The following is a 14,668-nucleotide window of genomic DNA, read 5'->3' as shown; positions in this document are numbered from 1 at the left end:
GGACTTAAAAAATTAAATACATACCCTATGCTCTACAACCTGGCAGTGGACACTTCACCAGTAACGCAACATGGACCACAAAGAACGTACCACAACCTTAACTCTGTCCCAGCAGGGACAGAGGCTAAGTGACTGGCCCAAGGTCACACAGGAGTCTGGGCTGGAAAGGGGAATAAAATCCAGCTGTCCTGAGTCTCTGGCTAGCACCTGAACCACTATAAACTCCTTTCTCCCTGTCAGTTTATTGTTCCATGTCATTTACAGGCCTTCATACAAACTACTTCCAAAGATACAAACCAGATCTGGCTTGGACTCACCATTACATTCCCTGCAAGGAAAAGGATTTGGGTGGACGGCTCCCTGTTAAATCAAACACTGTGAGTGTTGTTATCCTTGGAGTCCATGTAAGATGCCCAGCAGGGAGCAGGGGGTTGTTGGCTTTCCAGCATTGCTGTGAGCAGAAGCTACTTATGAGCGCAATGGATGTTCAGTGCTAGGCACAGTCCTCTGCACAGAGGGATGATCAGTCCTAAACCTCAAGAGATGATTTACATTGACAGTGCAGCTAATCCTGAGGGCTGGATTTGTAATGTGAACACATCGTGTCCACTTCTGGAAAACACCAGCCAGCAGCTTCTACAGGATCATGTGCTGGGAAGTCTTATCAACCAGGGCACTGTAGGAACAATTCAGGTGTTAAGCAAGAAATTTGAGAGGTGTCAGAATGAGGAAAAGCTGCTATAAATCTTGTTCAAAAACTAAACAGTGATTTTATTTCTTTTGTTTCCCAGGTTCAACGTAGTGGATCCTGCTGAAGGGAACAGCTGCGGGGTGATAAAAGCAGATCAGATTCATTTTGAAACCTGCAGTGCTGTATCTAAATGGATTTGTGAAAAAGATGCTCTTCTGATATAGACAGTGACATTAGTGCTCTGCACTTGTGTGTGCGAAGGACAAATCCTCTGTAGTGTCAGTCTGTCACGTGAATGATGAATAGCGTAGGTGAGCTTCAAAGGGAAAAAATGGACTTATGCCCTTTCCCCTTCCCTGCTTTTATAAGGTGGATAGAAATGTCCCCGAAGCCTTTTCTTGCATTTGAAATTCAGGTCCTGTCTGGGCTGGATGATTATAGTGAAGGGAGAACCAGTGAAAAGACATCACAAGTAGAGCTAGGGGGAAATTTTCCAATATATAGTTTATTTGCCAAAAAAGGCAGTTTGGGGCTGAACAAGAGTATTCACAAACTGGTGTAGAATTCACTGAATAGTTTCAGCCAAAATAAAAACAAATAAATAAAATTCAGGGTAGGCTCACAAGAGGACTGGAGGAGGAGACAGCAGCTAACTCCACCCAACAGCCAAGTGGTTAGTGCGCTAGGTTTGAATCCCTGCTCTGGAACAGTGCGAATAGATGAACCATACACATCTAGATGGGGTTGTGCTATTTTAAGAATCCACTCCTAGGAAAGAGCTCAACATACCTAAGAATCAGGTCTGAGTACGACAAATATATTTCAGAGCAAGGTTACACAGTGAAGATCACGCACCTTCAAGAATCTAAAATGCTGCAGAGAAGGCACATAACTCAAGCAGCAACAATCTACCCTCTGAAATTTGGAATAATTAGCGTTTGTTTAATTAGCAGCCTGGATAGGGTGACCAGATGTCCTGATTTTATAGCGACAGTCCCGATTTTTGGGTCTTTTTCTTATATAGGCTCCTATTACTCCCCCACCCCGTCCCGATTTTTCACACTTGCTGTCTGGTCACGCTACAGCCTGGATTTTCCAGGACTGCACATTTTTGCACTGCAGTTTCTTTATAAAAGACACATAAGAAAATACTTTACATTCAAAAGTGGCTTAAAGAAATCTATCCCTGAAGTGCAGCCTGCGGATGTGAAAATCAGCAGTCAGTGACCAGGGGCAGCACAAAAGTTGAGGCAGGGAGGGGAAAGAGAGGTGCCTTCTGAAAAAAAAATGCATGTCAAGCTGTCTCTAGGGCCACATTTTCACAAAGGGAGGCTCCCAGGCACAAATTCAGAGGCTGGGTTTGCATGAAGACACCCACAGTCTGTATCTCCCAGGGCAGCACAGCTGCATTGCTGGCTGTAGCTAGCAGAGGTGGACAGGGCTTGGAAGGGCCAACATCACGTGGAAACCAACACAGAGGGCCCAAGGCCCAAGCCAACCTATGGCACCCAAGGGGTTGCAGGGAGGCTGTCTGCAGAAAGGAAGGCGTTGCAGTTTGTGGATACAGCAAGGAGCCATGACCCAGTCTGATAGGTGCAAACCCCGGAAAGGCAAGAAATCATGAAAGGCACCAGGGAGCAACTGGAGCTAATGGCATGAATTGAGCAAGGGGGAAAATTTCAGGCTGGGGCTGAGGAAAGGATCCTGAGCCATGAGGTGGTCTGAGAATCTGGGACATTGCAACCCCCTGCAGTGTTTTTGGGGACCAGTGTGTTAAATGTATGAATGGCTTCTGCAAGCTTGTGTACTGCTCTATGGGGAGGGCGACCACAGCTCCTCAGGAGCTACAAACAGTGGGGGTTGATTGAGGTGAGTCACTAAACAACTCCAGCGAGGTACCACCCTGTGACAGCATGTCCCCCTGTATTCACACACTACTCTCTATTTTAATAATCTTTTTACAAAAACATACCTTGTAAGGCATTGTTTGAAAACTAATAACTTGCTGGTCAATAATATCACCATGAAATGTGTTTTGTAACATTATATATGTAACCCTTCTGCCGTCAGACTTGGCAGCCACAAGGGCCGGGTTCAGTGTCTAGGGGTTCCCTTTCAACAAGAGACTTGAACCCCCACTCACTGACCTGGACAATACACACCAGCCCCAGGTGCCTCTAAGAGGCAATATTTCCCCTCTCACAAGCACAGAGTCTGAGTGTAGCAAAAACTTTTAATAAAAGGAGGGAGGTAACTCGGCATTAATTTGGGAAACCACCACAGACAGGGCTCATAAACATAAACCATGAGCAAAAGGTCCACCCCCAGGTAAGCTGGGCAGTGTCCTTTCCCCCTCAGGTTCTTAAGTCCAGCAACCCAAAAGTCCCTTTCATGTGCCTGACCCTTCTCTGCACCCCACTCACGGTTGCTGTCCTTGGCCAGTGCAGCCCCAGAGTTCACAGGTTCATCCGCAGAGTTCACCTCCCACTCTGTGTGGAAGGCAGGGGCGGGGGTAAGGAGGCATCCTACACACTGCACTACTCGGGCACTCACTCGTCGCCCAAACAGCCGATTGCCGTGCCTCTCTGTGGGGCTCTGCTCTGGCCCTCTCCACCAGCCACCCTGCTGGCCACTTGCCACACCTTTCTGACAGCCGCCTTGCTGGCCACTTGTCACACCTCTTCATCAGCCTCCCTGCCAGCCACCCTGGTGGCCACTTGCTGTGCTTCTCCACCAGCCACCAGCCAAGATGTTTTCAGAGCCCCCTACTTAATACAGCTCCCAGTGATTTCACCTGTTAGTAGGGGAGTCTCACTGCTGGTGCACACTGGGCACTCTCTTGCAATAGAGACACTATCTCAAAATAGGTCTCATACTCAGACCTAGGTATCTGTGATTTCAGCTCTACAGCAGGCAACAAGACTCTTAATGGAGTCTAAAATAGTTTTTCATTATACCATGGAGAAAGAAAGGGTCAAATGGTGTCTGGGACCCTTAAACAGGGCCCACACCCCCAGGTACAAACATCTATCCCCCCTCTCTCTGTTCAATAGATTTTGGAACCCATGTCCCCTGCCTACCAAGTGCTGTTTAGGCGAGGAAATGCCAAGCACAGTTCTGCTACCCTTGATTCACACAGCGAGGATAACAACCCTTTATTACTCCTGCCTCAGTAACAAGGAGACTGGGGATCCCACACCAGCCAAAAATGACCATTTGGGCAAGCAGTCCCATCATGCTGAGCACCTAGGCAGGGTGGGTGTGCCCCTGCAAACCAGATCAGCTCCTGAAGTCCTTTTCCACAGCTCACCACTAGATGTCAGGGGAGAGCTCGTTCAGACTCTACTTACATCTGTAAAGTTATGGTTTAAGAACATGAGATAAACAACATAGCATTAAATCGGGAAAACACCTCAACTAGAGTTCATAGACCAAACCATGAGCAAAGATCCATCCCAGGAAATTGGGCCGTGTCCTTTTCTCTGGGCTCTTGAGTCCAGCAACCCCCAAATCACCCCAAGACTCCAAAATCCAATACCCCAAATGTCCCAAGAGTCCAGCAACCCGAAAGTTTCTGACCTGGGTAAGTGCAGCCCCAGAGTTCAAGAATCTATCTGCAGGGTTTCTCGCCCCCACCCCCATCCTGGGTAGAAAGGGGCACCTTACGTGGTCCGCTGCCGACTGCCCTGCCTCTACCGTAGGGTTCTGCTTTCGCCTTCACCACAAACTGCTCCACTCTACCAGCCACTCCACTCTGCTTCTCCAACCATCCCCACAAACTGCTCCGCTCTGCTCTGCCAGCTGCTCTGCTCCACCAGCCGTCCCGTGATCTGCTCCAGGCGTCCCCGCAAACTGCTCGGCTCCACTCACTCCGTAGGCTGCTCCAACCATCCCACAAACTGCTCTGCTCTGCCAGCTGCTCTGCTCTACAATATAGCTTCAGGCTCCCCCACTAGTTAGCACGGCACTTAATGATCTCAGCTCAGTAATTTTAGCTCTTTAGTGATTTCAGCTCATAGGAGGGGAGCCCCAGTGCTGGTGCACCATTAGCCCAAAGTGAGTTCAGCTCAGTAACCTGTAACTAGATTCCTAAAGGAATCAAAAATCAGCTGCTATTCAACAGTGGAGAGAGACAAAGGTACAATTGGTGCTTCTGGCTCACACAAGTGGCCCACACCCCCAGGTACAGATACCTATCTCCAGGCTCACTCAATTCACTGGATTTTGGAACCCATGTCCCTTGTCTAGCGAGTGCTACTTAGTTGATGGTGAGACCCTCTATCATAAAACAGTTTCATAGTTCCTCAGTCACATAATCAGGATGCCAACACTTTATTCCTCCTGCCCCAATAACAAAGAAATTGGGGATCCCACAGCTGTCAAAGTAACCATTTTAGGCTGCCGTGGGCTATGCTAGGTAGGGTGGGTGTGCCTATGCAAACACGATCAGCCCCTGAAATTATTTTCCACACTCTCAATAATTCACCACCAGATGTCAGGGTAGAGCTCATCCTGACTCTGCTTACACTGGTATTAAAGGTGCTTATGTATGTGCTGCTGTGTGGAATTTGGGGGACACTTTAGGATATTATGAATATCAATATTGTAGAACGGCAATGAGTTATGCCAGATATGCCATGTAAGATATCTGCAAGAATGTTATAATCAGCCAAATATGATAATCTATTTTATATGTTTGTATCACCTTTGTATTTTGGGTTATGGATATGTATGTATGTATGTATGTATGTATTACAAAACTTGTGCTATGCTGCTGGGTGACACCCTCAGACAGTTTGATAATGCACTGACTAGCCTGCTTGATGGCCCATCAAAGACCATCAGCTATTCAATTGACCCATTGAGAGAAGGCAGATATACCTTGTGACTCAGCAAGGCTTTTAGGGGCATGCCTGTGGACAGAACTCTAAGGCTTCCAAGCTATGTGCTGGGCAGCTTGTGTTTGGGGCAAAGGAAGTAGAGGCCACATGACAAAAGGAATATAAAAGGCAGCTGCATCTTCTCCATCTTGTCTTCATTCCTGCTTCTTACATCTGGAGGAAACTTTGTACAAATGAAGCTCTGAACAAAGGACTGAATGACCCATCCAAGCCGTGGATATGTTCCAGAGTGACTTTCAAGTCAGCAAACGTACCAATACTGCTAGGAACCTGATGGACTTTGAAGTTTTTGTATGTATGTGACTGTTTGACCATTTCACATCTCTCTTCTTGTTCTTTCTTTTTTCTTTATAGCAAATCTTTAGTTTTAGACACTAAAGAATGGGCTGGCAGTGTGGTATTTTGGGTAAGATCCAAATCTATACTGACCTGGTAATGTGGCTGGCCCTTTGGGGTCAGAAGAACATTTTGTATATGTGAGTAGTTTTAAACTAACTTCTCACTGTACTGTACCAAGGTGCTGATTGGGAGCCAGAGAACTGGAGTGCAAAAAAGGGGGCTGTATGATTTCTCTTTTGCTTCTTCATAACCAGGGTGGGGGATCAGAAGCACAGTTTGTGACTGGTTGAGGAGTTTAACTTCAGTGTTACCCACCAGTCTTGGGAGGATCTGCTCTCCCTTTTGCAGCCTGACCCGACCTTGGCATTGCCAGTGAGGGCTGCCCCAGGTCACAATGCACATATAGGTTATTCTTGTACAGGAAGGGCAATAAGCTATGCCATTGTGAGGCACCTTTTTTCTGGTAATGCTGCATCCACACTAGGGTTATACTGGTATAACTATATTGGTTAAAAAAAACCATACCCCAAACTGAAAGAGTTATACTGGTACAAAAACTGTGCAGAACAGGCCTTATTATGGGACACTGATGCACTTATGAAAATCCCTCCCCTAATTGGTACTATGTGCTTTGAAAAATGTCACATGCAACGTGCAATAATTATTCTATCTTGGATCCCACCTGAGGTGGGCAGCTGGTGTTTCTTCTCTGCAGCTGGAGATGTGTGATCACCTTCAGCCTGCACCTTCTGTTTTGCGTTTTGTCTTCCAGCAAAAGATTAGACGATAAGATAAGTGATAGCCACACCTGTCCTGAGATGCTCCAAGTTAGGGCATAGGCCCACAGCAGAGATGACGACACCTCCTCAGGGGTCTGCAGTGAGAAACCACACAGGAAGCTTAGAGACATGCAGAGACACAAACAGAAGGGCAATAATTCAAGTGTTTATTAGACTGGACACCTCCTACCTTTAAGATGAGGAAGATGATATTGTGTGGACAGAAAACAAAAAATGAAGAATCATAGATGCAGGCCATGTGCTGAAAGAAACTATGGCCCCATCTTTTACTCACTTTTAAATGTGCAGTAGTGACCCACCCTTACACAGCAGCATGTTGAACCCCACTAGTGGCTGCACCACAGAAGTTTGAGTCCATCACCTGTAAACTGGCAGAGAAGGTTCTTTTAGCTCAGGCAATAGCAGCTCATGTGTTTAGATCAAGACGTTGTAGGTTCAGTTCCTCCTGTCAACAAGCCATCCGGAAGTGTTGTTTTATAATTAAAAGCCAGATCTATGTGTACAGCCATTTTGTGCATTGTATATTTGTCAATAACTGCAAAAGCCTTTTGCATACTGTGTATTTCTTGTGCATAAATAGTTGCATATAAAAAAAATAAGTTTAGAAGTTCAAAATAGTAGCTCTACATTTATTTTTCTATGAGTTTTATCTGAATAATTATTGCAGGTCCAGGCCTTCTGGTCTATTGTTTCATCTGTCACCGAAATGCAGCTGTTCTGAGATGAACCAAATCTGCTATTTAACATCAACGCTTTAGAACAAGAACTAAGGCCTTGGCTACACTTGTGAGTTAGAGTGCATTAAATCAGCCCCGGGTGCCCTAACTCCTGAGGTGTCCACGCTGGCAAGGCACGTAGAGCACCTCATGGCTGGAGCGCTCCTGGTAATCCACCTCCATGAGAAGCATAACTCTTGCTGCACCCCAGCTGGAGCGCCGCAGTGCCAGTGTGCACACCCTGGTCTATTAATGCGCTCTGATCGTCCTCCATGAAGTGTCCCACAATGCCTGTTCTAGCCATTCTGGTCATCACTTTGAACTCTGCTGGACTGCTGTCAGGTGACTGACCATCAGACCCGCCCTTTAAATTCTCTGGGAATTTTGAAATCCCCCTTCCTATTTGCTCAACAAGGCGTGGAGTGTTCTCAGCGCATCTTTTCAGGTGTCCATAGCTCCACGCACCAGGCGATCCCCAGTATGGAGCAATGGCAAGGTGCTGGACCTCATCAGTGTTTGGGGGGAGGAAGCTGTCCAGTCCCAGCTGTGCTCCAGCCGTAGAAATTACGATACCTTTGGGCAGATATCAAGGACCATGATAGAAAGGGGCCATGACCAGGACACAGTGTAGTGCAAGGTTAAAGTGAAGGAGCCGTGGAATGCCTACCGCAAAACATGGGAGGTAAACCGCCACTTCAGTGCTGCGCCCATGACCTGCCGTTTCTACAAAGAGCTGGACACAATACTTGGGGGTGACCCCACCTCCACTCTGAAGAGCACCATGGACACTTCAGAGGCCACAGCAGCCCAGAGTGCAACAAGGCAGGAGGAGGAAAGTGGGGTCGAGGGTGCTGAGAAGGTGGGGGTCCCAGAGCCAGAGGACAGCCTGGCATCCCTAGATGCATGCAGCCAGGAGCTGTTCTCAAGCCAGGAGGAAGGTAGCTAGTCGCAGCAGACAATGCTTGTGGAAGAACAAACACCAGAAGAGGTGCCTGGTAAGTGGCTTTTATTTTGAGAAGGGAGCTGTTCAGTGCAGGCCCTTAGGGCGAGGAGGGTTGCAGAAAGAAGGCTTGGGGCTGTGTGCATGCCTAGATGCAGAATAGGGCATTGATGTGCTCTCTCACATCACGGTAATCGGCTTCAGTGATCTCTTCAAAGGTCTCATGCAGAAGCTGGGAAATCCACTTGCGCAGGTTCTTTGGCACAGCTACTGTGCTCCTTGTCCCAGTCAGGCTAACATGTCCATGCCACTGTGTGGGGGGACCATTGCTGCACACAAGCAAGCTGCATATGGGCCAGGGCAGAAGCTGCATTGTACAGAAGACCCTCCCTTGCTTCCCAGGTCACCCTCGGCAGTGAGATATCTTCCAGGACAAACTCATCCAGTGGAAAATGTGGGGACACTGTTCAGTAATGGGCCCCTTTGCAGCTGTTGGCTTTCCCCAAGGCACAGAACCCCAGAGGACAGTACGGCCATGAAACAATCAGTCCCCCTGGCCCCTGTGGTTACGCATCATTTTGGGGCTTTTGTGGGTTATGTGCACTCGCTTTGGGATGGGCACTTTCTGCTATTGTGTGCACTGTGCTTGACTTTAAGTTCGGCCGAATCATTGCTCTGTCTGGCGTGAATAATGCTGCCTCTGTTAAATGCTGCATTTTGGCTTTACAGATATACCCTTGAGATCCCAGCTGTCCTTGTTATCAACGGCCAAAAGGCTGCAAAGAATCAGGAAACGGCCACCAAGAAGCAAGGAGGACCTTCTGCATGAAGTCACTTACTGAAAATCAAAAAGTACAGGAGAGGCAGGTGACCGAAAGGAGGCTCCGCCAGGAGAATGTGAATCTTGGTCAACAAACTATGGAGCGACTCCTAAGCATTATGGCGCGCCAAGTGGATGTGATACAGATGCTCATAGCACTGCAGATGGAGCAGATCTGTGCCCGTTCCCCTCCTCCCCCCACAGCCTTTGTCTTCCCATGTAACCTTCAACCCACTTTCCCCAACATACAGTTTCTTATCGCCACCAGCTGCCTACAACACCTGTAGCTTCACCACCCAGTCCTGCAAACTACGATCCTTACCCACTGCACTCAACCCCCATCACCATGCATTTTAGCCAGCCTGAAGTGCAGCACTCATTGCACAGCACTCCAGACAGGAAGGCTGAATATGATAACAGGACATATGCAAATCTGTGATTGTCCCGTTCCCCATCATGCCATGTGTGTTTCCCCAGCAGTTCTGTTTCTTTTCAATAAATGAATTTTTTGGCTTTGCAAACATTCTTTATTGCATTAAGTAAAAGATAGTGTAGCCCAGGAAAGCAACAGGCACTGCAAGTCAGTGCATTATACGTAGCAAATGCAAATGCTAACTAGCACTGGAATCACTGCACTTCACTCCTGTGCAGGGCACCAAACATTACTGGTGGCTTTCAGCATCAAATTGCTCCCTCAAGGCATCCCTAATCCTTACAGCCGTGTACTGGGCCCCTCTAACAGCCCTGGTCTCTGGCTGTTCAAATTCAGCCTCCAGGTGTTAAATCTCTGTGATCTATGCCTGAGTGAAGCTTTCACCTTTCCCTTCACAAATGTTATGGAGGGTACAGCACGTGGCTATAACCGTGAGGATGTTGTCATCGGCCAGGTCCAGCTTCATGCAGACAGCACCAGCGGCCCTTTAAACGGCCAAAAGCACATTCAACAGTCATTCTGCACCGACTCAGCCTGTTGTCGAACTGCTCCTTGCTGCTGTCAAGGCTCCCTGTGTAGAGTTTCATGATTCATGGGTAAGCAGGGTCTCCAAGGATCACAATGGGCATTTCGACTTCCCCTACAGTGATCTTCTGGTCTGGGAAGAAAGCCCTGGCTTGCAGCTTCCTGAATAGGCCTGTATTCCAAAAGATGTGTGCGTCATGCACCTTTCTGGACCAGCCTGCATTAATGTCCATGAAACGCCCACAGTGATCCACAAGTGCTTGGAGAACAATCGAGAAATACCCCTTCCAATTTATGTACTCGGAGGCTAGGTGGTCTGGTGCCAGAATTGGAATATGCATGCCATTTATCTCCCGTCCGCAGTTAGGGAAACCCGTTTGTGTAAAGCCAGCCACAATGTCACACACGTTGCCCAGAGTCACAGTTCTTCTGAGCAGGATGCAATTAATGGCCCTGCACACTTGCATCAACACAATTCCAACTGTCGACTTTCCCACTCTGAACTGGTTAGCAACCGGTTGGTAGCTGTCTGGAGTTGCCAGCTTCCAGATTGTAATAGCCACCTGCTTCTCCACCCGCAGGGCAGCTCTCAATCTTGTGGCCTTGCACCGCAGGGTCGGGGCGAGCTCATCACACAGTCCCATGAAAGTGGCTTTCCTCATCCGAAAGTTCTGCAGCCACTGCTCGTCATCCCAGACTTGCATGACGATGTGATCCCACCACTCAGTGCTTGTTTCTCAAGCCCAAAAGCGCCATGCCATGGTGGTGAGCATGTCTGTGAATGCCACAAGCACTATCGTGTCGTACGCGTTATGTGTGTCGACATTATCGTCGAACTCCTCACTGGCACTTTGTAGCTTAAGGAGTAACTCGACTGCAATTTGTGACATGCTGGCGAGACCCATCAGCATATTCCTTACAAGATCGAGATCCATTCCTGCAGACTGAAAGGGAAGACAGAGTGCGCAGTACAAAAACCCATTGAAAGATGGTGGATGGAAGCACAGGGATTGCTGGGATGCGAAGCGATGCATCACGGGGCATTGGGGCAGGACCCAAGAAGGCCTGGCACCCCCACTCCTTCTTCCCACAGGCCACAGTGCCAGAACGGGAAGAGGTGCTCTGTGGGACAGCTGCCTATAATGCACTGCTGCCAATGCCGCTGCAAGTGCCACAAGTGTGGCCACGCCACTGCGCTTGCACTGACAGTGTGAACACACTGCAGCGCTTTCCCTGCTGTGGTCTCTGTGGGCTGGTTTAACTCCTGGCGCTCTACATCTGCAAGTGTAACCATGCCCTAAAGAAGAATACTATAACCTCAGTGCTAGAGATAGGTGGAGTTCGTTTTTGTTCCAGTGCTAAACAACAACAAAATAAGGTAGGTCCTACCTTCTTCCAGTAATACCATTTTTTAAAGGTAATTAAGAACAGGATATTTATTTGATTGACATTTAAAATTCTTTATCTGACTACGAAAACGTCAACCCCTGATCTTCTGCCTGAACTTCTTGACTTTGTCCCTCTATTCCTGTTCTTTCAGTCAATATTTTCCATTAGAGAGTGTTACTGCCCACGCTGAGTTAAATATAGACTTGCAAAGTATTTTGCTGTTTGCTGGGTTTCAGAGAAAGGAAATGGAGGGTTTCAACAATTAAACTGTTCATTTCAAAACTCTCACACCTCAGGTCCCTCAGCTCATCAGCCCTACTGCATTTTTTACAATACACAGAGTGAGCTTGAAAATCTAGTGGAGAAAAAACAAATAATCTGAAGGACATTCTAACGCTTTGTTGTTGGGTTTAGGGCCTTGTTATTTGCAGAGAGGTCTTTGCAATCTGTTAACTGCATAGCCTTGTAACCACTTGTTAACCAGTACTATAGCACCCTTGTTTGCTGCATGTTTTTGCAAAGCCAGCAGACCAATGTTTTTCACTAACTGCTCCGTTCATGTTCACATAATACATCTTCACAGAATAAATCACTTTTGGGGACAACTCTTCTGCCTGCAGTCATTCCTCCTACAGTAGCATCTCTCCTGATACATTAAATCAAACAGGAACATGTATGTTGTGGTAGCATTTTGGAATTGTTATTGAAAAGGTGCTAATGTCATACACGTTATGAGTTGGTTACATATAAGCACTCTGAATGGAACTCTACATTGACAAAGTTAGTTCTACTTCGAGTCAGTGCGCACAGACCCATTCCACTGTAGGTGTATGTGCACCCAATGCACTCCGGTGGGAGACTTTTGCCAGCAGTACCACTACTCAGTGCATGTGCCCCTGCTATCCTTGTGCACAGAGCCAATGATATATGGAGGCACGGTTGTCACTTCCCTCTCAGTTCTTCTTACCACCCCTGGTGAGAGTTGGAGCTCTCTGTCGCTCATCAGCTTTGGTTAGCCGGCTTTAAAAAAGAGAGTTTCTCTTATTGCATATAGTTTAGTGTTAGTTCTAGCACTAGAACTAGTTTAGTTAGTCAGTTAGCTGTTTGGGGGAGGGGGAGTTTGCCATGCAGAAATCACCAGGATTTCAACAAGGTGCCGGACACAAAAGTTGCCTAGTTTGCTTAGGTGAGGGACATGGAGGAACAAATGTCTTATATGCACCTCATTTCCAATGAGAACAAAGAAGCAAAGGGATTTCCACCTTAAAATTCATCTTCTCAAAAAAGTGGTGTGTCCCTCCTTGGAGACTGACCCTGACCATTGGAGAGTAGAGAGCTCCCTCTATGGGGAATGCCCCTCAGGCTGCCCTGGCTCTGAAACAGGGTTTGGATGAGCAATATCACCCCACTTCCTCTCCTGTGGTCTCCTGAAAGCACTCAGATCCATCTGAGATTGATAAACTGTCAAAATCTTGCTCTTCACCTCACAAAGAGGCAATTTTCAAGTCCTCCAGTGCCGAGCTGAGGTCTGGTCGTAAGCACTGATACCTCGGGAGGCACCCTCAAGACCGGTGCCTTCACCCTTACTGGAGAGATCTTCGACCGCAGCACTGTCAGGTCTGGAACCAGTGTTGGCAGCTGTGCACTCACCTCTGCTGTCAGTGCCATTGACTCCACAAGCATTTGTGTCTCCTCTGCCCGTCTCACCTTTGCTGCAAAAGCATTGTCTGCACCATTCAGGAATTCAGACATTTCCTTACCTGGATGATTGGCTAGTTTGGGGAAGATCAAGGTTCCATGTCTAGAACAATATCCTGGTCATCAGACATCTGTTTTCTCATCTTGGGCTAAAATTGAAAGTAGACAAATCGACATTACAACCAAAAGAATAATTTTTGTAGGAGTGGATCTAGACTCAATTACTACTATAGCTTATATGCTGATGGACAGATTCCTGTCCATCGTCTCCGTCTAAAACCCTCTTGTCCAACCCAAGGACTCCATCAGTACTGTGAGAGTCCATTTACCTTCCATCTTGGTGATACAGCTACCAGTAGATGAGTTTTCTATCTTTTCACATCTCTGGGTATCTAGATTTTTAAAGAGCCTTATTCATCTGTACCCTTCTGTGTCTGATTCCGTACCTTCATGAGACTTGAATTAAGTTTTGCCTTGTTTAATGGTTCCCCTTCAAACTTTTTAACAACTTCCTTATCATTGCTATCAATGAAAACTGTCTTTTTGGTAGCACCTACTTCTGCGAGGAGGGTACCACTAGCTGACCACCCTTTCACAAGGGCTACGTCTCCCTTTGACTGCACCCTAAGTTCTTGTCTAAGGTTGTACCTGTATTCTGCCTCAATCAGACCATTTATCTTCCAGTTTTCTTTCCTAAACCTCATTCTAGCAAAGCTGAGGAGAAATGTCATACTTTGGTTTGGAATGCTCTGTCCTTTTACCTGGTGATCATAAAATCTTTCGGGTCATTGCCTAGACTTTCTGTGGACTTCTCTGAAGGATTAAAGGGCAGTCGGTTACAGCCCAGGGTGTATCACACTGGATTTCTGACTGTATCAAGCTCTGCTATAATATAGCAAAGATTCCTCATCTCAGAGGCTAACAGCCCATTCCCCTAGAGCTCATTCCACTTTTTCAGCCTTCTTGAGCAACATTCTGATCGTGTCAAGTATCAGGGGGTAGCCGTGTTAGTCTGTAGCCACAAAAACAACAAGGAGTCCGGTGGTACCTTAAAGACTAACAGATTTATTTGGTCATAAGCTTTTGTGGGTAAAAAACCCACTTTTTCACATGCATACTGATAGTGGCCATTCACATAGCAGCAATGTGGTCATCTGTACTACATTTTTTCAGACACTATGTTATTGCTCAAGTGTCCTGGGATGATGCCACCTTCAGCAAGTCAGTGCTGCTGTCTCTCTTCAAGTAATCCAAAGTCCCGCCTCCTTTAAGGAGACTGCAGGTGAGTTACCTACAGTGTAATGCATCCAGTCCCTCCAAGGAGAAGAGCAGCCGGCTGAATCTGAATCTGAATAAGAAGGAACTGATGCTGATGGGCAGAGGAAAGTATTTTGAAGAACTTACAGCCATGGTGCT

The 14,668-nt window shown here is 47.1% G+C and overlaps 1 protein-coding gene across 1 annotated transcript in view; it reads left to right on the top strand.

Annotated features, from left to right (window-relative positions):
* LOC120392530 (killer cell lectin-like receptor subfamily B member 1B allele C) overlaps positions 1-1,150 on the top strand; it is a 126,081-nt gene extending 124,931 nt beyond the window's left edge. The window contains exons 5-6 of the mRNA XM_039517347.1: positions 265-377; positions 792-1,150. Of these exons, the coding sequence (XP_039373281.1) occupies positions 265-377; positions 792-915 (237 nt within the window). The 3' untranslated portion in view covers positions 916-1,150. The remainder of the gene's footprint in view (positions 1-264; positions 378-791) is intronic.
* Positions 1,151-14,668: the final 13,518 nt, after the last annotated feature.

Source organism: Mauremys reevesii, unplaced genomic scaffold, assembly GCF_016161935.1.
Source record: "Mauremys reevesii isolate NIE-2019 unplaced genomic scaffold, ASM1616193v1 Contig1, whole genome shotgun sequence".
Classification (NCBI taxonomy): domain Eukaryota; kingdom Metazoa; phylum Chordata; order Testudines; family Geoemydidae; genus Mauremys; species Mauremys reevesii.
The sequence above is the reverse complement of the archived record's forward strand: the minus strand, read 5'-3'. Positions and strand labels throughout refer to the sequence as shown.